Source organism: Cordyceps javanica, chromosome 2, assembly GCF_051103115.1.
Source record: "Cordyceps javanica chromosome 2, complete sequence".
Taxonomy (NCBI): domain Eukaryota; kingdom Fungi; phylum Ascomycota; class Sordariomycetes; order Hypocreales; family Cordycipitaceae; genus Cordyceps; species Cordyceps javanica.
The window spans coordinates 1,518,442-1,540,523 of NC_139296.1; the positions used below are offsets into that span (position 1 = coordinate 1,518,442).

Here is a 22,082-nt window from a genome sequence, read left to right on the forward strand (position 1 = left end):
TACTTCCCTGGCTACATAACGACCTCTTCATCCTCTGCCGAACAATACGAGTCTGCCCAAAAATCCCCGATGAGCCGCTAGCCGTCACCACCATGAGTGCCCAGGCACTTCGGCTGCCCCAGCGCAGGCCCAGCGACTCGAACCGCCTCCGTGATGACCTCAGCGATGACGACGACGACCGATATGACCTCCTCGCCGGCTTGTGGCAAGAGTCGCCCTTTGTCAGGCTCCCGTCCGATGCACCCCCTCAGCTAAACCCCTTCGTTCGCGACATCCAAAACCCTCACAAGGTATACGCCATCCACCGCGCCAGTCGCCGCCACGACTTCCAGCTGCTTGTTCAACTCTTTATTCATCAGCTGCGCGACGGATGTGCAAATAACACGTGTACTACGCCGACTTGCTTCAGTTGCCGGAAGCGACTCGCCGGCAAAGCACCAATCCGGCGATATAATCCCACGAGTGCTAGGACCTTGGCCGTCTATCTCGCCAGCCAGGACAATCCAGAAAGGGGTATATGCCCGTCTCTAAAACGACCGAGAGATACTACCCCGGCTGTCAACAATTTGGTCTTCTCCAAGTGCTCCACTTCAAACCGTGCCAGCCAGAAGCCGACCGACGGCGACAACCAGAATCCCATCAGGAGGGTGATCAAGAAGTCACAGTCGAGCAACCACTCTTGCTCCAATTCAGACGAGACCGATGTTTGCGAGGGGTCAATCAAAGATACAGCACAACGGGTTGAATCACTGCAAGACTCAGTGGAGATCTGTATCTCGGAGCGCCCCGTCACTCGGGACTACAGGTCCTTCGCTGCTACGACATTTGGCACCGTCGCATTCAAGATGGTTGAATGGCTCACACCAAACTCCTTGGACGCTCTTTCTCGGAAAATACCTAATCTCAACTCCACATCGCAGTCACCCTCGGAACCGGCTCCTAGTGCCTCGCCCGAACCTCAACCTCAGTCAATTTCGGGTAAAGACGCACGCGACCACGAAACGCGCGAGTCCTCAGCCTCTCTCCACAAGTCCTCGCCAAATCCTGATGTGTACGGTGCTGTAGAGTCTCGCAGTAAGAAGGAACAGCTAGCTCCTAAGCGGAACTCGAAGCCAGCATTTCGCTCCAAGCCGACCGCCGAAGCCACTCGACGTAAATCGATCGAACCTGTCTGTGTTACGGCCGAGGCTGAAAACACTCCCCTTCATCGGCCGACTCGCATGAATGCATACCATCCCGATAAGCTCTCACGAAGAACGAAATCCCCTACTACTATAACTTTCAAGCCGGCGTTTTTCGAAAATGTGCCTATCCCCCCATCCGTGACGGACGAAGTAACAGTCACTTCATCAGATGGCGAGGAGAGTACCAAGGAAGAAACATCCAAACCAGCGCGCCCCGGCAGCAACCATGAACAGAGACAAAAGCAGCACTCAGCTGAAGATGTACAAGACGAGGACGTCGACGATGCAACGGCCATGGAGTACCCGCTACCGCAAACTTTATCGCAGCTCAATATTGAGATTATTGACTTCATTTGTGACGTATACATGGACGATGAAACATCGGAAGATCATTTTCATGGCACACTAGCCATTGAACGCAGCTATCCAGAGCCGCAGGATAGGGAAGGGCATCTAGTGCGAACGCCTCAGCGAAGAGATGCCTTGTGCAAGAAAGCATGGAAAGAGTTCCACGAACAAACCCTCTTCAGCGTTCTCAGTGACCCGGCTGCGCTGGTTTTGTCGTTTTCAAAAAATGGACAATTGATCGACTCGCATAGTCTATGGTACTGTATGGTCCGCCTCACTAGGGCATCGCCAAGTCTTGTTCTTCACAGTCTGTGGTTGTCGGCTGCCAGCTTGTTCTCGCTTCCGGGGGCCAGAAACTCGAAAGACAAGCGCAAAGCGAGGCATTCAGCATCTTTACAAGCAGAAAGCATCATGTCAATATGCCTACATGCCCTTGTTGCACTCGTTCCAGTTGTCTCGGACTCAAAAACCCTATACGACCTCTCCCGTATACGCTCACATGGCCTTGCGCTGTCCAATCCTAGTGCATCATACCGGCGACCATCTGGCCTTTGCCTGAAATACGACGAAGTTTTTTCAAATAGCCTTGCCTTGCGCTTAGCGCGTCGGCTGTTCCTTGCAATTACCATATGTCAAGAGCATGGCAAGGCACCACTAGGATCATTATTAGAACAACTTGACTTGCGAAATACCGGGCTGGTGCGAATACTGAAATTCACTCACGAAGAGCGTCTTTTGCATGAAACCAGGGTACCAACTCTGCTACTTGACTGGGCTCGTGCCGTGTTGTTGCACGAATGGGATGGCAAGGCCCAGTTCTACAAGGACGGTACTTTTTACGGCGCGTTATCATTTATGGATACTCTTTGTAAGTTCTCCAAGGGCTGTTTCACGGGGTAGTTGCTAATTGTGTACAGATACGAACAGGAATATTCTTCTACTTGGAGAAATCCAGTTTCGAGTAGAATACTTTTCTGAACGTCTGGATGCCATGCGTGTACCAGTACAATGGATGGCGACAAGTTCAGCAAAAAATATGGGCAATATTCTCGATTATCCTTATCTTTTTCGATCCGACACGCTTGTCACGTACTTTCGCTCCATCAACTTTGCATGCATGAGCCGCACCTTTGAAGAAGCCAGCTCGTTGAAACGCCGCATGAGTGCCATTGTTGACCCTGGGAGTTTAATAACAAATCCTCATCACAAAGTCGTGTTAAAAGACATGCTTCGCACAGCCGCGTCAAAGTATCTTGTGTTGGACATTGGTCGAACCACTGTACTTCGTGACGCCTTTGATCAGATTTGGCGACGTCAGAAGAGAGAGCTGCTCCGTCCTCTCAAAATCCACCTGGGCGAGGATGCCGGCGAAGAGGGCTTTGACTCTGGTGGTGTACAGCAAGAGTTCTTTCGACTTGCCATTGCGGAATGCTTGGATCCTGTGTACGGGGCCTTTACGGTGGATGATAGAAATCACATGGCATGGTTCAAACCTCAGTCCTCTGTCGAGCTCTGGAAGTTTGAGCTCATGGGCTTGCTTCTGTCTCTCGCAGTGTATAACGGCTTGACATTGCCTGTCAATTTTCCCAAGGCATTTTATCGAAAGCTCCTCAAGCAACCAGTCGATCAGCTTTACCATATTGCAGACGGCTGGCCCGAGCTTACGAACGGATTGACCACACTTTTGGAGTGGGATGAAAAGGACGGTCTTATTGAGGACGTATTTGCACGAACATACGAATTCTCCGTACCTGGTGTAGGAAAAGATCTGACAATCCATATGCTCCAAGACAAGCACAAGAAACAGCCTGGCTCACCGATCAGTGTGGATACGGATGTCCCGGAGGCGCCATACGTTACGAATGAGAACCGTGACGAGTACGTCACGGACTACATTCGCTATCTCACGGACTACTCTGTCCACAAGCAGTTTGACTGTTTCCGCCGCGGCTTCGTGGCTTGTCTCCCGGAGAAGGTTTTGACTTTACTCACGCCCTCAATCCTGCAATCCGTTGTGGAGGGCGTGCAGGAGATTGACATTTCGGAGCTGCGCCGTTACACGCGCTACGTCGGCTGGGACACGTCACACCACACGATCCGTGACTTCTGGTCCATCGTCAAGCGCTACGATGACCGCATGAAGCGCAAGCTGCTCGAGTTCGTCACGGCCTCGGATCGTGTTCCAGTCAGCGGTCTCAAGAATGTGCAGTTTGTCATCCAGAAGAATGGTGAGGAGACCGAGGGTGGTCACCTGCCGACGGCGTACACCTGTTACGGCACACTCCTGCTGCCCGAGTACCACGACAAAGAGGTGCTCCGGGAGCGGTTGGGCATGGCCCTGGAGAATGCGCAGGGTTTTGGCTTTGCGTAATTCGGCGGTGGAAGAGGAACGGACCATGAATTTCGAGCGGAAGGAAGATTGGGTCCAAAAGCATACAGCGGAGTCTTGGTTCATGGGGCTTTTTCATGCTATTCCGCCGTGAGCGAGCTTTGTTTTTCTAGGCCCTTTAATTTTCAATTGAGCGTACTTGATAGACACGACGTACTCTATTACTTCTATAACACGTTTCTTTACGACCATCTGACGGGGGCACGAGGGGGGAATCTTTTTTAAAAGCGCAATGCCTTGTCTAGTCTCGCACCTGTCTCACATTGAGATTTATTCTCTTGCTCTTCATCCAGCCCTCCCACACTCCAAACTGTCCATCCTCCTGCGCCGGCCAGTTCTCCAGATACTCGGGACACGTCCCGGGGATGATTTTGGGCACGCCGTGCCAAGCAAATCTCGATTCCTGTGTCATGTAAATGGCGTCACCCGAACGCAGCCGCAGCAGCAGGTAGTCCTTGTCCCCTTCTGCCGTCTTCTCCACCACCACACCTTCTGCCACCGGCGCCGCCACCGGCGCCGCCGCCGGCGTATTCGGCGTATTCGGCGCAATCATGAACAAGCCGTCGCAGCCAAAGCTCAGGCTCACCAGGCCCTTGTCGGTGAACTCGCTGACGTCGCGGTGCATCATCATGGTGTCGCCGGGGCTGTAGAGGTTGACGATGGCGGCCTGCGCGTCCGTCGCGGGGAACATGGCCGCGAGGAAGCGCGCCAGGTCCGTCGGGAAGGGCGGCGGGGGCGGCGCGCCCCGGCCGTCCGGGTACACGCGGTTCGTCCAGTCGTACTGCCCGCCGAGCGTGACCCAGTGCAGGCGCCGCGAGAGGACCTGCTTCGGCGTCAGCGGCTTGTGCACCGACGGGTCCTTGGGCGTGAAGCGCCCGGCCGCGGCGGCCGCGGGCTCGGGCGCGGGCTCGGGCGCGAGGGCGAAGAGGGAACGCTCGGCGACGGTGTCTCCCGCCGGGTAGGGAACGTCGTAGTGCAGGTGCAGGTTGGTCTGGTGCTCGGGGTTGCTGAGGTCCCGGTGCAGCATCCTTTCGAGCGCGGCCACCTGCACGGCCGGCGGCACGAGGGACGGTGCTATCAAAAGACCTGAAATAGGAGGGGCGGTGGCGTGTCATTAGCTGGAGAAGGAAACATGAGCTTGAAAATGCAAAATGGAAAGGTGGTAACTACCTGGTAGCAGCGGGTGATGCAGGACGGCGACATCTTCGGTGGCCAGGTCGACGTACTCTTGACCGAATTGGGAGAAGGCCTCTCGCCGTTGCTCTTTGGTGATGCTGCTTGCCTGCACGAAGCCGCTTCTTTCCGGGAATATGCGTGGGTCATCGATTCGCGGGTGATCCTTGACCTCTTTTACCTCCATTCTAGACCATGACTTCCACTTTGCCCTCATCTCGTCCGTCGGCTGTTCATGAGCGTCTATTTCTGTTATTGTGGCCATTATTATGACACATTTGATGGGTGCTGTGACGGCTTCTATTATACGTGATGAGTGTCTCAGAGGCTTCGCAGCAGCTTATGGGGTCGTTTTACTGAATGAGATAATCTCTGTGAAATTGAAATATTACAACTAAAAATCTCCATGTGCAATGCACCCACCTCGTTTGAGCCCACCAACGAGGGGTGTGGATGGGGAGCACGGCTGCCTACGTATAGGGTCGAAGCTAGCTAGTACAAACACTGAAACGCCACCAAAATACTAACAAATTTCGCTGGATAGAACTTCCTCCTACTCAGTAAATGAGATCATGATAGTGTATAAAACGGTTTATATTTACAATAATTTAGAATCACTCCGATTATCAGATTCTATGCTACACTCATCTTTGGCTCATCAACAGAGCAGGTCTCGATGCCCTCAAGCATGATAATAAGACCCTTGGATTGAGCATGTAGATTCGTCTACTCCGAACCGAAGGGCTGTCTGTTGTCGGCAAGCGTGACGGATCAAATTAGATCGCCCAATCCTTAGTATCAATTTAGATGCCAAGCTGTGAAGTTGACCCGTACTGGGCCGCCTGTTTCGATCGCCTGTTCGTACCATAACGTCTGAGCTGGATTCTCCTCCAGTCGAAAAATAGGCCTCGTGAGCTGGTGTCGGGCCAGCATCAAGTCCCGTCGCGCCGCGAACGCAGAGGGACAGAGGCTACCTGATTACTGCTCGATTAGAAAGCAAGACTCCTGTGATCATTATTCTTATGTAGACACGATCTTGAATAATACGAGCAATTCAATATCTTCACAATAAGATCAAAAACATGAGCTTGGGATGAGCCCTCCGCTACGTATTAGTGGCAACATTTTGTAAATGTTTCAGAGGATTCTTGTTCGAACCAATTCGGGGAGAATCAACGTTTCAATCATTTGCCTTTAAAATGACGCCTCAAAAATTGTCAGAACTTTTCTACCACCACAAATCTGTCACAATCTGATGTTACTGGCATCGTTGAAATAAGGTGTAGGGTGGGTTGCGCCTTGACGGCAAAAAAAAACTTACATAATTTTGGCATGAGACGTCACTTCATTCAAGCCGAATTTCTCAAACCACCCAGTCTCAAATCCAGATTACTACGGTCTTTGCGCATCCAATTCATGGGTTTGAGGAAATATCTCATGAAACACTTGTACAAAACTATAACGATGACTTCTATGATCAATCAATTCTAACCTTCGCCACACTACAATGTCTCGACGAACGGCTTTGCTCGTACGGCGAATGCCCCTGGCACCACCTATAACCAATGCTAGCACACGCAGATTACTTTCTCAAAGCCAATTAGCACACACTCCTAGACCGACCAGCGCATCTCGACCGCAAAATACCACCAGGATCTCCGCGCACGGCGGCGCTCCGCTGGACTCACCCGCCACCTACACCAGCATCGTCTCACACGCCGCCTCGCCCTCGTCGCTCACCACCACCGCCGCCACCGGCCCCGGGAGCAAGGACCAGGCCAAGCTCGCCCGGGCTGGCACCTTCTTCGAGACGGACGCGCGCTTCCTCTACTCGGCTGCGCAGTTCCGCGACCACCCGTTCAACGAGCAGGTGCCTGAGGTGGTCATCCTCGGCGCCTCCAACGTGGGCAAGTCGACGTTCCTCAATGCGCTCGTCGGCCGGCGCGGCGTCGCGCGCACCAGCCCCAAGCCGGGCCACACGACGCTCATGAACGCCTTTGGGCTCGGCCGCCCGCTGCCGGTCCCGCGGACGTCGCTGCCCAGGGGCGCCGCCGCGCCGCGGCACGGCCTCGTCGTCGTCGACACGCCGGGCTACGGCTTCCGCAGCCAGGCCACGTGGGGCGACACCGTGGTGCGCTACCTCGGCGCGCGCAAGGCCCTGCGCGGCGCCGTCGTCCTGCTCTCGGCGGAGAAGCGCCTCATGCCCGAGGACCGGTGGCTGCTCGAGGCGCTGGCCGACGCCGACGTCCGCACCGTCGCCGTCGTGACCAAGGCGGACAAGGCAGCGCGCGGCGGCGGCGGCGGCGGGGACTGGGCGGCCCGCTGCGCGGAAAAGGCTGAGGATATACGCCGCGAGCTGCGACGGACCGAGAAGGCGACGGGCTCCGGCTGGCGCGAGGGCGCCGGCTGGTCGTCGGACGTCTTCGTGACCGCGGCGGGCCTGGGCCAGATGGGCAAGACGAGCAACAGGGCGGGCATGGGCGGCGTGCGGGCGGCAATTCTGGACATGGCAGGATTCACACTCGAGGACGATGCCGTCGAGCAGCAGCCAGAAAACATTTCCTACACAGGCAAGATAGTCTCGTTTGACGACATTGTATGGAAGTCTTGAAACGAGAAAGAAGGCTAGTGTACAGTCTCATTAGGAGTACGAGGCAAGAATTAACGATAATCTATGTACAATATACAAGTTTCACCCGTTAATATTTTGGGGGTGTCGCTGCTTTGGTTGACTGCGGCGTGACTGGTCTCTTGGACTTTCGACTCGCCTTGGTATCAAACAGGCTCTTGACCTTTCGCAAGCGAGCCCATCTCTCCTTGTCTTTGGCATTGCGGTCCGCCTCGTCAAGCTCGGGCGCAGTCGTTTTGACAGAGGCATTGGACAGGGGCTCTGGTCGGACCGGAGCCGCTTTTTGAGGTGTAGAGGGGTTCGTATTCGCCTTCTCGGCCGCGGCTGGTGCTTCAACCGGCCCCCGCTTCCTGTGACCTTCGTAGATACTGCGTAGACTTGACTCATTCTTAAGCATCTGAAGTAAAGTGACCCATGCAGTGGCTTGTGAGTCATCCCCACTCGCGCCAGTTCTGCTTTGCGCTTGGGGATTCTTCCATGGACAGAAAAACCGGTGCTCGCGAATTGGATCAAGGTGGTCCATGGCTGCCGGCACCAGTATTTGGCCATCCTCATCCACCTCCTTGCTCTTGAACATCCACAGACCAAGACGACGCTGGCATGTGTGGCAGGAGGCAGTGTTGGGAACCGCGCCGATGCGCGCATTGGATAGGCCTTGCCACCCGGTGAGAGCCAGAGCGAGCGCGGCGCGGTTAGGTGACGGCGCGGGAGTGGTTGTGGCAGTGGTTATGACAGCAGGCGGGGGTTGCGTGAAGAAGTTCTTTGGCAGTTGCTCGAGGACTCTGTCAATGACGATTTCATCAGGAAGGCGGAGGTTGAATTCATAAGGGAGGAAGGCCTGGCGGGAGCAGAGTTCATCATAACGCTGCCTTAGACTCTCGAGGGTGCCACTGGCATTGGAAAAGAATATTCGCAGGAGTGCATCTAAAAACTATTAGCGCGGAAGACTGAATATTCAAAAGAAGCGCGAATGGTACATACCGTCACATCCGCGTTTTTTCCATAGACATTCTGGCTGATGTGAAGAAACAATGAGGTCTGCATATTTTTCCACAAGCGCCTCCTCTTTGCATCACGTTAGCGGTTGCAGCTGATGACATATCAACCCGGGCAACCTACCAATTTCCGATGCAACCAACACGGAGACCTCCTTTCCGTCTTGCTCTTTGCGATTGAGCTTGACTACCAGCTCCTTGTGGCACAGCGCGCAGCGCACACGCTCCTTGCCATGGCAGACCCAGCCGCGCTTTGCCCATTCGACCTCGCTCACGCGATCGGGCTTGGGTGTCCAGCTTGTGATTTCCTGAAACGAAGCCAGCCGGCGCAGCAGCTGCTCCCTATCACCGGGGCAGTAGCGAGAGGCAACTTCCGGGGGGCTCGCGGGGGGCGCGGGTGTCTGAAGCGGCCTGCGCAGCGACGAGATGGACGCCAGAGACAAGGACGACGCTGACGCCGCTGCGCCGCCAGCGGAGACACCCATGCGGCGCTTCTTCTGCGAGAGAGGCGATGACAGCGGCGAGGAGGCGGCCCCGGTGGCAATATCGGCCGTCTTCGTGGGTTTCTGGTCGGAAGGCCTGGGACTGTTGAGACCCTGGAGAAGGGCGTTGAACTTGCGCTTGGTCGCGTTCATCTTGACGAGGCGGAGATTGGCGCCCAAGGGGCCAGGCAGAGACGGAGGGAGGGACACCGACGGCGCAGAGCGGCTGGAAATGAGTCGTGGGGGGTGAATCAGCAACGAAACCCAAGGAGCTGGTGCACTAGTTTTTGATGATGCACAACATTGGAGAAAACAAAGAGCTGAAACAGTAGGTGATTTACACGCGCATTGATGATGTCGAGGCAGACCTGGCCCGTTTGCAAATGAAGACGGCTTTGATGCTGTGGAGCAGAGTGCGTCGCTGCAGCGGTCGCTGAGCCAGCGCCTGCAAGGTAGTTTAAAGTAGGGCAGCCAGCGCCTTTAAAGCTTGTCTCAGAAGGCGGCCCAGCGAGCAGGGACAGGACAACAAACAAGATCCTGAGCTCGCAATATTTTTTTTTCCAATAGCTGCCTCCACGATCGCCTTGGATTGAGCCTCTACCAATCATAGATAGCAGTCAGTAGCCAAAAAAATTGTTCGACTTTGCCTTTGCAATAACCTCTTGATAGCGTGACACCAGCCGTTATTACACTCAGCCTGGGAGCTCTACCCCGGCCAGCCACCGGTCTCCAGCCACAAGTCTGTCCAGCCAGCCAGCCACGATAAAGCCGATAAGAGACCCTGTGCCCCACCTACAATTGGCGGTCACAGTTTTTTTTTTTTCTGCCATCCGCCATCCGCTTTTTTTCTTCTCTTTCCTAGTTGGGGAACTTTTCTTAATCGCTTCCCTTTTGTGCCTCGTTTTGCTTTCTGAGCAATTGCTACTTTTTTTGTTGCCATTTGCAATTCGTTTTCCTGCCTGAATTCAGTCCCACGCTCTCTCTTATGTCGGCACCGCCTTTCTGGCTCTTTTCCAACAATCACACAACCCCCAACGCACCCGCCACCACTGCTCCCGAGCCGACCGCAGACCGCCGCTCCACCACCAAAACGATGGGCAAGAAGACGAGCAGCGCGGCCGCCCCCGCGGCCCCGGTCCTGCTGATGGACATGGTCGAACGGTTCCTCAAGGACCACGCCTTCTCTGCCACGCACAAGGCTTTCCGGGAGCAGCGCAAGGCCAAGGATCTGGCCACCAAGGACAAGGACGCCGCCGCCGCCGCGCCGACTCTCGTTGAAGTCTTTACCTCGTGGCAACAGGACTCGACCAAGACCGACGCCTCATCCGACGAAGGTGAGAGCTCCGACAGCAGCGAAAGTAGTGACAGTAGCGAGAGCTCTGAAGACGACGAAGACGACGACAGCAGCAGCAGCAGCAGCGAGGAGGAGCAGGAGGCCCCCAAAAAGGAGACCGCTGTCAAATCGCTGAAGCGCAAGGCTCCCGAGAGCGACAGCTCCGACAATGACTCATCCGACTCGGGTTCGAACTCGAGCGACAGCTCCGACGAGGAAAAAGACGACAAGAAGAACAAACCCCTGGCCAAAAAGCTAAAGACCAAGACGACCACTACGGAGGACTCGTCCGATGACGAGATGGATGTTGACTCTGCGAGCGACTCTGACAGCGACTCCGACAGCGATTCGTCCGGCTCGGACTCTGACTCGGACTCTGATTCCGGCAGCGACTCTGATAGCGATAGTGGCTCGTCCGACTCCGAAGTTGAGAAAGCCGCCGCCGTCGCCCTGCCCGACAGTGACTCCTCCTCCTCAGACTCGGACTCTGATTCCTCCTCGTCCTCTGAAGATGAAAAGGCCAAGCCCAAGCCCAAGACCAAACAGCCGAGCAAAAAAGATTCGTCCGACTCATCGGTAACGCTCGAGCGCGCCTCGCCCGTCGCCGAGCCTCCCCTGCCTCCCGCGCCCACCACCACCACCACTGGCGGCAAGCGCAAGCACAATGTACCCTTTTCCCGCATCCCCAAAGACATCAAGGTCGAAGCGCGCTTCGCTTCCAACGAGTGGGTGCCCATGGACTACTCGCAGCGCGCCCACGAGGACCTCATCGTCACCAAGGGCAAGGGTTTCACAAAGGCCAAGAACAAGATGAAGAAGGGCAGCTTCCGCGGCGGTATGATTGATATCACCGAGAAGAAGAGTGTCTATTTCGACGATTAGAACAACGAATGAGTCCAGCTATTCTTGATTCCCTTCATGAACTCCTTCTTCTCTCTGTTACCTTTTTTTTTTTGCATCTTTTCCCTTTGTTTTAATACGGGGGCGTCATGGAATATCAATGGTGTTGCCGTTTTTGTTTATTCAATTTCTCGCATGGGCTTGTATTTTTTTTTGTTCTTCTATTTCTTTGCGGCATTAGAGACGTGTTTGGAAATGGCCAAATGTCGTGATACCCTTTGGCATGTACCTCAAGGTTATCGAAACAAAAAGAACAAAAAGTTGAAAAGTTTTTTTTTATATATATTCGGATCTGCTCTTGGACATTGCACAAAGAGCTTTGGCATGCCATCATGCCTGAGCATACAACTATCCTAAATATCTACCGGAATTACAAATAAAAATACGCAAGACATACACACACATAGCACACAGTAGTATGTTTCTTATTAAAACTAACCTGCCCCCAGAATACGCCGCCAGGTTTCCCCTTGCCTTATTATCAGGTAAACCACAAACGCCTGAAAAGCGCCAAAGGCAAACCCCGAAAAACAAAGAAAGCAAGCAACACCGAGACTGGGCTACTCGGAGCCATACGTTTCCACAACCCACCGCAGAAACTCTTCCCACATGCGCTCCCACTGCTCCAGGACCGCGGCGCGCTCGTCGTCGTCGAGGCAGGCGTGCTCAATGCTCCAGAGTACCAGCTGCTTCCAACCGTATATGCCCATGTCGGCTTTGCCGATGAGCACTTGATAGAAATCGTGCGATAGTGATGATCTGCGTCGTCATCGCCCGTTAGCAACATGTCCCTCGATGGGGTAGGCGGGGAAAAAAGGGAGGAATTCCAATTACCGGAACAGGGCGCCATTGTCGGAGCTCACGGCGCAGTGCACGTTGTTCGCCAGCAGCGCGTACATGGCGTGTCCATTGACGCGCGGGGTCAGGCCGAGAATCTCGTTAGATATGGGGCACAGCTCGACGCACACGCCTTGTGCGCGCATGCGCTGCAGAACGAGTGGGTGCTTGGGGAGGGCGAAGCCGTGGCCGATGCGCCGCGCGTGGAGGAGCAGCGCGTCAAGCAGGTTACCGTCGACGGCTGAGCCCGCATCTAGCGTCTCGCCGCAGTGAAAAAGGAAGGGAATTTCGACGGCCTGCCGCCGGCACTGCTCCTGGAACGCGAGGAACTCCGGGATGAAATCGCTCAGTGGCCGGCCCCGCGACTCCTCGCCGACGAGATCAAAGCCTGGTGGTTCTATAGGTTAGAGATGCGGCCAAATCAGAATGGACGGAGCGGCGGGGGTATTGGTTGTACTGGTGGGCAGAGGAGGTTTTGTTTGATTTTATCTTCGTGTTTCAATTCTTCTTGGACATACCTGCGATCCATTTCGGCCAGCGCTGCTTAAACTCGAGACACTCGTCCAGTGCGGCCTTGACAGCCGAGGGATCGAGCGAGCGAGGCGTGCAGTAGATGACCTTGATGCCGCCAAAATAGCGGTTCTGCGCCGCCATTTCTTGCTGAAACTTGGTGACCTCATCTATGATGATGTTCATGATGCCCTTGTTGTCAATGGGACCCGTCCCGTCGTCGTGGTACAGCTGGTTGCTCATCATAAAGTTGGGCCTTATCTCGGCGTATTGGATATTGTCGCGGACGAAGTCCTCGAGACAGAGGCGCGTGTACTTGCGGTATGCCGTCTCGTAGTTGAAGAGGCCTTTCATCATTCTTGTGCGTCCGTTGAACTTTTCCCAGGCACTTGTCGCATTGGAAGGCGCCATGTTAGCAAGTGAAATTATCGAACAGAAATCTTGGGCGAGAAATTTGTCAGAAATTTGTCTCCCCCATGACTTACCCAGCTGCCGTTTGCAGAGCTCCGTGAGCTTCTTCTTCCGAAAAGACTAGCTTATCTAGCAGCCACGCCTCGACGTCCATGCCCGGGTAGTGCTCCGGAAACTGCCGCAAAAATTCGGCAAACTTCATCGTCTGCCGTGGCTGATACAGCGCGGCGAACAGATTGCCCGGTGCTTCGTTCTCGCGCTCCATACTCAATAGCCGGAATTGGATCTCGCACCGGGCGAGATTCTCGTGCCCGTTGTCGACCACGAGCGGCAGGTCGCTCGTGATGAACATGCGGTCCATGCCCTTGGCGATACCGAGCAGCACGCTGGGCGGCAGGCACGCGTTGAAGTGGATGTGCAGGTGGGCGCCCTTGGGCATACGCCGTGCCACGTCGAGAAGCCGCGTCTGGTCAATGAGGTCGACGTTGCTGAGGAAGTGGTCGCCCGCGAAGCGCGGGTGCTTCTGCCCGCCATGCCCGGGCCGCGGCTCGGCGCATTCGTAGACAGACTCTCGGTCAAGTCGGCGTAGTCGGTGCAGGATGCCGTCGACGGCCGCCTCGAGTGACGTGGCGCGCAGGCGGCAGCGGTGGTCAAAAGCCAGGGACGCCTCCGCCTCGCACAGCTGGCTACGGGCCTGCTGGTACCCGTCGACGTCAGGCGCCACGCTGCTACTGCTGCTGCCAGTGGTGTTGGTCGTGCTCTGGCTCGCAGCGGCAAAAGACGATCGCGACGACCGCTGCCTCTTGAGCGGCGCAACGTCGTGAGACGACGACAATGACGGGCTGGCGGGGTGCGTTGCCTCGAGTATCGCCAACGCGGCTTCAGCATCATGGGCCGAGTCTTGGCGCAGACGTTGCTGCAGGGTGGTTTCGAGATTCATGTTTGTCGTGGAGACTGAGCGGCCAGTATTACCATTGTGCATTTGTGAACGCTTCATGTCATTGTCTCTGGGGTGTTGATAGGGAAAAGCGAAGGGCCACAATCTGGGTGCGACTGAATGTATATATGTATAGAGAGACGTGTACATGTGCAGACAGACAGACAGACATGTATATGTGTAAGTGTTGGAACTGGGAGACTGATTGCGGGCGCCTAGTGCCGCGGCGCCGTCATATAGGTGGTGAAGTGGTGGCCTGGTGCGACGGCTCTGGGCATCATAACCAGTGGCGCGCGCGAAATAGAACAAGTGCCTGTGTCCCCGTAGAGCCGAAAGCGAGTCTTTCAGAGGTGCTCAGCCATCCAGCAAACTGTCCAGTGGGATGCGAGACGACGGCGGGCTCGAACAAGAGAGTATCGTGGCCGAGGTCCGATGCGCCTTAATGTCACGTCCTGCCAGTGTTCCGGCCGCCAACAAGGTTGGTTCTCGCGTGCGCAGTGGTGCGCCGCCCGATCTGGAAAAAGAAGACAAGAGAAATTACAAGAGAGAAGGAAAGAGGCAGTAGGCAGCGACAGAGACCAGGAGGGACGGCTGGCCCCAAGATTGTCAGCCCTATAGAGTCGAGAGAGATGAACGAGCTGGCGGCGTTTAGTACTGGGTAGGCTACCAGGATGTGACAGGTGTGGCAGGTGGCACGCGATGAGCTCGGCCTTTTGGTGGAGAGGCGCTTTTGGGTGTTGGCGGGGGACGAGGCAAGGCGGAGTGTAAGGCTGTCTGCCAGCCAGCCAGCCAGCCTTTGAACTAGCGCCTCTAGATAATACCAACAGGCTTCGGGTTGTGGTTCCCAGCGAAAAAGCGGCGGTCCTCTTCCACAGGGGTTAGTTATAGGTTTAGCTAGGATAACATAGCTGTACATGGAACGAGCCCAACGTCGCCGCTTTTGAACAATTTGCAATTCCCGGGCGCGCCGCCTAATCAGAGCCCTGTTGGCGCTCTGAGCGACTTTGCCCTCTGCCTGTCCATAATTATTATTCCTCACCACTCTCAATAATGCCATCTTTCATCGTCATCAGCTATTTCAATAGTTCATTTCATCCAGTTTATAGCTTCAGTGGACCCACGTAATAAATAACCTCGTCTACTCTCATCATCCTCACATCACCTCTCGTACGTATAAACCCAACATGCTACAATCCTCCAACTATCTAACCACTACTCCAAGAAAAAAAAAAAACTGCCTACCGAGGCTGTGCAAAGAAAGAAGCCTTGTGCAAAAGTCCTTTGGCTTTTGCGACAGGTCGTAGTTCCGGCATCTGCACAAATCTTGCGAGGTCAGATGCGGCTGTCCGCCCCAACAAGAGCCAAAGTATCTTCATCTCCTGCACTGCCTCCGCATTATTTCTACTTTTATTGCCCGGACCTTCATGTGGCCTCACTTGCGTCAACCAACAGTCAGCGATACCGCCCGTGTGGTAGCCTTTTCTCCTTGACCCAAATCCATCTACAGTCCTCGTGTGAGAACACAGCCAAGAGAAAGAGTCAAAATTCGCACAACAAGCATCTTGTTTTTCCATCGGTCGATTCCCTCCATCTATCATGTGTGTAGTTTGTTTGCCACACCCTTGCGCGAGATACGTACATACACACTGCCCCCGTCTTGGCAGCTACTTATACATAACCCAGTCTTCATTACCCAATGAGTCCGGCATCGTTCATCTAAGCAAAATAGCTCTTCCACAACACGCCCTCCAAATCTTCCAATTGCTCTGAAGTAAAGTACTGTCACCCTCATGTTAGTGAATGGTCCGTCGTCTCGCGGCACACCTCATCGCATACCTTTTGGTCCACAGTCCAGCTGTCTTGTCGAGTCTTCTTGAATTCGCTCAGTATCCCCTTTGTTGCTTTACCCACCACTCCAGCATCGCCCGCGGCGCGACGGGCCAAGGTAGCAAGAACTTCGGGCATCCACCTGGGCGGTGGTGTGGCGTAAGGGAAGGCCTCGATCAACGCACCCAGACCGAGGACAGCTGCATGCCTTCGTGTAATCTGCTTCTGCACATCCACCGGCGTGTCGGTTCCGGCCAGCTTAGGTCCACGCTTCGGCATCGGGTTCTGTGCTAGTTCTTTTTCAAACCTGCTCTTGAGATGCTCAATCATCGGGTCCCGTACGCGTCGAGGTGAGCAGCGAATCATTCCCGCCAACGTCGACGCCGCACACCCTCGCACTTCGAGTTGCGAGTCGCTGAGCATGTCTGAAACTGTAGTGAACAAAAGATCCCTTAGGCTCTTCTCCGTCGTAAAGATGCGTCGGAAGTAAATGACCTGCATGTTTACAAGAGCTCGCAGGCGTTGATGCCAGCTTGCGGCATTGCGCCCTATGCGAACCAGACCCTTGATAAAGTCCGCGTCCTCTCCATCTCGGAACGGAATGTTGGGTAAATGGCGATACACGTGGTACGCCGTGCGCATTAGCTCCGGATCCTCCTTGACGTCCATCATGTGAAGCAGCTCGTCCATAAACAGCGTCGAAAAGAACGGCACCAGCTGAGTGCACTCATGCGACGACAGGGCGCAGTCCAGCCACATCAGCACAGTCTTGCTACCTGCCGTATACGAAGACTGCGTCTGCTGTCCGGGAGTGCGCTCGTGCCTCCACTTCTCCAGCCGCGAAAAGACATCCTTCATCACAGCGCTGAACTCGTCGTCTGGCTTGTATGGCCGAATACCAATCGATGAGGCTGCCTTGTTCTCTTCTAGTAGCTTGCTCACGCTCTCAAATGACTCGTGATACCTCGACTTGTAAATGACTGAAATCACACGGCCCATCGACTCGCGCACTGCCTTGTAAGGATGGTCTAGGTGCTCCAGAAAGTTATCCAAGATGGGCTGTGTATCACGGAAATGCCACCCACCATCGGCAATGGCGAACTCGACTAGCTGGATCTTGGCGGATTCCTTGAACGCAGCATTGGAGCTCATGTCCAACTGGAAGCCACGCAGCGCATCCACCAGCTCATGAGATCGGCGAGGATCCTTGGAGTCTAGGATGAAGTGCAAGCAAGTCATCCAGTACGTCAGATTGTCAGGAGTAAGCCCATCCGCAAATATTTCCAGGATTTTCGGTGCGGCAAACTCCCACACACGGCTGCGCATGGCAGGCGGATCGTCGCTGGACCCAGCCAACAGCGCTCCGAGAATTTCAGCGGTTGCGCGATGCTGATGTTTGTCGCTGCCATCACCGTACACCTCAGCCAGGAGCTCCTTGATCTCGTCCAATGTGACAGCCGTGCATTGGTAATGCATCAAGTCAAAGACATGCATCAGCAGATAGACGTTGCTCATTCGGAATCTGTCTGCTGAGCTGTCTCGTGGCTCTTGTTTCAAATACTCAAAGCACTGACGAAACCAATCCTTGTTCAAAATCTTGCCAATCTGACGGCGCGCAGCGCGTTCCACGTCATCATAGGAATCAAATGGCATAGGCCTGGCTCGAAAGGCAGAGAAAGAGGTGCCCCAGACAAGCCATCCGGGGTGATCCGCATCCACCATGTACTCTGCATTGTTTGGATCCTTGAATGCGTTGAGGAATTTTCTGGTGTACTCGGCGTCACCCTTTTTCACCTCGATAGTAATTTTGTTGCGATCGCTGCTCTCCTTCTCAAGCAGATAATTGCGGTAGTCATGCTCATAAACGGCTCGTAGATCGATAGCGGTGAAGATGGATGTAAAGGCGTTCAGGTAGTAACCCCTCAGGCCCGGATGAGGATCGTTGGTACCGTTTGCAACCAACTCAATGAATTCGGCCGGTGCAATAGTGTCGAAGCGAAGACACAAGTTGGCCGCAAAGATGGCACATCTGGTGGCAACCTTCCAGTGTTCATTCTTGGCCTTTCTGGTGAGTTCGAGGCCCAGGGCTGCCTTTGATTCTTCGACGCGCTCGCGCCGTTGGAGAATGAACTGGTGCCGTGAGTCAATCGCCGGCGTCGGGTCTTCCTTGGGGCGGATAGTATCAACGACGTCACTGTCCACAACGATAGCCCGCTCAAATGGCTTTCCGAATTCTATTAGGGAGTAGAGAGCGGAGGAGCCCAGGCTTTGGATAGACGGCTTGTCGATGCCTGCAGTTTCAATATACAACCTCATTGCCTCTGGCGCAAATCTCCAGTCTTTAAGCAACGTCTTGAGCAACGACGTAAAAAGCAGCGAGTACATGCCACCCTTGATGCGATCGTGATCGTTTTGCTGAAGAGCCTTCTTGAGTCCTTGTAGAAGCGGGGGAATGACAATCGGCTTGCCGCCGACAAGGGCCTTGAGCGACGAGTCCTGAGCGCTCTGGGCGACGCGGCGGACATCGGCGTATGAAGAAAGGCAAGACTGGGTCAAGTCTAGAAGAAGCTGCTTGTCTAGTTCGCTCTTTTGCCTTGATGAAGCGTTGTGTTTCATACGCAGAAGCAAATAGGCCTCGGCTCTCTTGATGAGCAGCGGTCGAGGATAAACCTTTCGGAGTCCCTTGACCTTGAAGGCGGCAATGTCGGCCTTGTAAAGACGCAAGTGACGTTCGAGTGGGTGGGCAGAGCGTTCAATGCCGACGTCTGTGATCCATGTCCGGTACGCAGAGCACAGCGCAGTAAAGCAGCTAACGTCGTCCTCTTGGTGCTCATTTAAGAAGGCGTGTGCTTTTGTTAATAGCTGGCCGAGCTCCTCGCGAAGGACGTGGATGTGCTCGTATGCTGGATCATCTCGCTTCAGCGGATATCCTGCGCGGTAGCGGAACTGAGGTCTCAACTCCTCGTCATCGGCGACCTCGGCGAGGGGGTCATCGTCGTCAACCATCAATTCATCCTCATCGACGTCAACAACCGGGTCTTCCCCGGTCTCCGCATCCGCATTCCCAGATGCGCGCTTGGGATCAAACATGACGGACATCCCTGACGTGACCAGACGAATCTGCTGCATCAGCCGTGAAACTTCATCAGACCACTCCTTGTTCTTGCCTTTACGGCTGACGGGAGGATTGTCGCTAAGAAGGAGAGCCAGCTGTTGAGAGATGGACTTGGTCTGGGCTGCAAATAGCTCCACGGCGAACTCGATCTCGGGTGGCGATGGCTGATGCCATTTGATGGTGAGATCAGCAGGCGCTGTAGTCTTGCCCCAGTCGCTGATATCCAAACCTCTCTTGACGACATCTGGCTCGTATAATGAGTGGTCAATGGGGTAAGTGTGGGTCAGATTGAGAAGCAGATGATGGATGTAGTTGGAGACCAGGATAGTCGGCAATCCGCGGCATTTTTCTTGCATATACCCAGCAATTCCAAGGAGTTCGTCCTTGTGGCTCAGAACCTCGCGTCCGACGTGCACTACTACCATGGCCAGCATGGTAATATGCCATACGAGGGCTCTGTCTCGTGGTAGGTAGTCAGTGCCTGATGTTCGATCAGATGCAGCATGATTATGGTCAATTTCATTGCGAATATTTACTACAAGCATGGGGACAAAAATCTTGAGCGTCTTTTCGGGGTTCACCTTGCAGAGCGCGTTGAGAATCCAAGCCATGGCATCTCGAGCTTGATGCACAACATGAGATGCAACAAAGGTGGCAAGCCTCTCGACGGCCATCTCAAACAGATCTGGAGACAATGAGGCAAACAAGGGTGAGAGTGCAGCTGGGAGCGCATTGATGACGTTGTCTTCCGGAGTGCCGCCACGGACCTGGTTGGCGTCTGGCAGGTTCTCGAGCAGGGTAAACACTTTGCCAAGCAGGGTCATGACGAATTCGCCAAAGCCCGCAGTTGATGAGCGTAAGATATTGGCCTCGTCCTCGTCTGTCAATTCTGTGTTGTAGTCAATGACGACGTTCTGGCCATCGCGCTCCATACGGTCCATCTCGGCCTGGACCCATTGCATAGCCAGGCTTGTGTCGTGAACAGCGCCATCTTCCTTGATCATTGAAGCAAACGGGATACTGTATGCGACACTTTGGATGAAGTTGAGGGTGTACTGTGTCTTGCTCAGATCATTGGCATCGATGCCGGGAAGGGCAAGTGCCAGAAGAGCAGTTATATGACATCGATAGCCTTTTAGCTTGGACATGACATTCGCAATCATTTGTAAACTATTCAAACTCGAGGTCGTTCGGTGTACTTCGACCAGGCCTTGCAGACTGGGGTAAAACCTTTGCAGTGCACCAGGTAGAACGAGATCAGGTTCTAGATAGGCCAGCCCTTGCAAGGCATTGTAGTAGCAGTGGGATACGCGGCTGCTCTTAGAGAAAAGACCCATGAATGTGACTTCCTTGAGCGATTCAACGAATCGCCTCTTCAGCTCCTTGTCAATTTTGCGCTCTTGTGGTATTTCGAGCTCGCCACTCTGTTCTCGATTCCATCGCGAGACAAAGGCATCTGTTAGAAACAGGGTCAATTGCCCCAGGAGAGTTGTCCAAGTGCCTTGATTGGAGGGGTGAAAGAATGTGTCAATCGACTCCATCAGGCCCTCAAGTGTAGACATGACGGAGTCCTTGTCGCCCGAGCATGCCGGCGAGAGTGAGCTGACTATCCAGCGAGCCATCATGTACGCAATGGGATACTTTTTCTTGTCCTTTTCCATGTACATGCCGGCCCCGGACAGAAAGTCAAGCGGTGAATAAGGCGAATTAGACTGTCCAACGGGAATTTGCGTTAGGCGCAAAATAGTTGTGAAGATGAGGTCGGATTGCTCCTTTGTGAAGATACCATACTCGCCAAAAGGCACATGAGAGCAATGCAAGTGATCCCGGGCCATCCTGGAGAACATGTCGATGAAGAAGATGTCTACCACCTTGGATCGATTCATGATAGACCAGAGATGGAAGAGGGTGGGAAAGAAGGCATCGGGCTGGGCATTGAGGACATCTGAAGGTGCGGGATGGCTGGGCAGCAGGGTGTTGAGGACGCCAGTAACGATGAAGGCATTGGGTAACTCGTGGACACTAAAAAAGGGTAAGAATTCTTGCAGCATCTCAGGACGTTCCTTGGGGTCGAAATATGTGTGGACGTGGGTGCAAAGCTTCAGAAGCTGCTTTGAGGATCGTCTGCGGCTGCTCTGGTGAGCGGGCACCTCGGCGGGGAGCACCCAGGTCTTGACCTCTTTCCAGAGTGGTCTCCAGTCGAGTGTGAGGTCCTCGCCGGGTTTCAGGTAGTGGTTTTTTCTGTGAATGATGGGAAAGAAGAATTAGCAAGAGAAAGAAAAAGAACAAAAGAGTAGAAATAGGAAAAGGTATAATCTCTTGGCAAGTGTGAGTGTTGCAAGCATTGCCCGATCGTACCTTGTTAGCGTCACAACCATGCGCAGGAAACGGTCTGCCGCAGTAGAATCCAGGCCCGGGGCGAGAGCAAGTGAATAGTACAGCTTGGCGAGCTTGGCCCTTAGCTCGCGCGTCATTTCAAACTTGAGGTTGAGCCATCCCTGGAGCTCCCTGGTCCAGTGCAGGGCCCCGGGGGAAAAGTCCTCGGCGCGGATGGCGATGTAGAGCTGTTTGAGGATGCCTTGTAGTGCGACGTCGCGTTGGCCCTCCTCCTCGACGAGAAAAGGGAGTTGGTTAAAGTACGCAAAGGTGCGCGGCCGATATCGCTTCTTGTCATCCTCGTCCGACTTGGAGCAGGGGATGCCGGGTGTGGTGGCTCGGGAGATGGGCTCGTACGAGGCAAAGTTGGCAAAAAGCTGCGAGGCCGATGACGAGGAGAGGGCGCCGAGAGTGCCCTCGTGGTGAGGGCCAGGATTCTCGTCCATGACGGACGGAGGCGCAGGGGCTGTGGGTGAATGGATGGCAGGGCGGTATATCGATAATACTGTTCAAGCGATTTCGGTGTGGTGTGGAAAAGGGTTCTCGTCGGGGTGTGTGGTCGGGGGGTGCGGTCGGGTTGGGTTGAGACTATGGTTGGACGGGAGAAATATATAGATGGCGTTGGTCGGCAGAGCA

At 54.4% G+C, this 22,082-nt stretch overlaps 7 protein-coding genes across 7 annotated transcripts; 3 read left to right on the forward strand and 4 right to left on the reverse strand.

The window, feature by feature from the left end:
• Positions 1–92: 92 nt before the first annotated feature.
• Positions 93–3,903, forward strand: V2A60_002951 (uncharacterized protein; the record flags this gene model as incomplete). Its single annotated transcript, XM_083254295.1, has 3 exons — positions 93–1,722; positions 2,260–2,400; positions 2,450–3,903. 3 exons carry the CDS (start codon positions 93–95, stop codon positions 3,901–3,903), a joined length of 3,225 nt encoding a protein of 1,074 aa, XP_083110421.1.
• Positions 3,904–4,162: 259 nt separating this feature from the next.
• Positions 4,163–5,281, reverse strand: V2A60_002952 (uncharacterized protein; the record flags this gene model as incomplete). Its single annotated transcript, XM_083254296.1, has 2 exons — positions 4,163–5,007; positions 5,092–5,281. The coding sequence occupies 2 exons, from the start codon at positions 5,279–5,281 to the stop codon at positions 4,163–4,165; spliced, it is 1,035 nt and encodes a 344-aa protein (XP_083110422.1).
• A 1,320-nt stretch (positions 5,282–6,601) lies between these two features.
• V2A60_002953 (translation initiation/elongation factor MRX8) lies at positions 6,602–7,705 on the forward strand (the record flags this gene model as incomplete). Its single annotated transcript, XM_083254297.1, has 1 exon — positions 6,602–7,705. One exon carries the CDS (start codon positions 6,602–6,604, stop codon positions 7,703–7,705), a length of 1,104 nt encoding a protein of 367 aa, XP_083110423.1.
• Positions 7,706–7,793: 88 nt separating this feature from the next.
• Positions 7,794–9,353, reverse strand: V2A60_002954 (C3HC zinc finger-like-domain-containing protein; the record flags this gene model as incomplete). The annotated part of the gene is made up of 3 exons (XM_083254298.1): positions 7,794–8,647; positions 8,705–8,788; positions 8,843–9,353. The coding sequence occupies 3 exons, from the start codon at positions 9,351–9,353 to the stop codon at positions 7,794–7,796; spliced, it is 1,449 nt and encodes a 482-aa protein (XP_083110424.1).
• An 832-nt stretch (positions 9,354–10,185) lies between these two features.
• Positions 10,186–11,415, forward strand: V2A60_002955 (SRP40, C-terminal domain-containing protein; the record flags this gene model as incomplete). The annotated part of the gene is made up of 1 exon (XM_083254299.1): positions 10,186–11,415. The coding sequence occupies one exon, from the start codon at positions 10,186–10,188 to the stop codon at positions 11,413–11,415; it is 1,230 nt and encodes a 409-aa protein (XP_083110425.1).
• Positions 11,416–11,993: 578 nt separating this feature from the next.
• Positions 11,994–14,131, reverse strand: V2A60_002956 (uncharacterized protein; the record flags this gene model as incomplete). Its single annotated transcript, XM_083254300.1, has 4 exons — positions 11,994–12,192; positions 12,268–12,658; positions 12,789–13,168; positions 13,266–14,131. 4 exons carry the CDS (start codon positions 14,129–14,131, stop codon positions 11,994–11,996), a joined length of 1,836 nt encoding a protein of 611 aa, XP_083110426.1.
• Positions 14,132–15,844: 1,713 nt separating this feature from the next.
• V2A60_002957 (proteasome activator BLM10) lies at positions 15,845–21,892 on the reverse strand (the record flags this gene model as incomplete). The annotated part of the gene is made up of 3 exons (XM_083254301.1): positions 15,845–15,907; positions 15,965–21,311; positions 21,429–21,892. 3 exons carry the CDS (start codon positions 21,890–21,892, stop codon positions 15,845–15,847), a joined length of 5,874 nt encoding a protein of 1,957 aa, XP_083110427.1.
• Between the last annotated feature and the right edge of the window lie 190 nt (positions 21,893–22,082).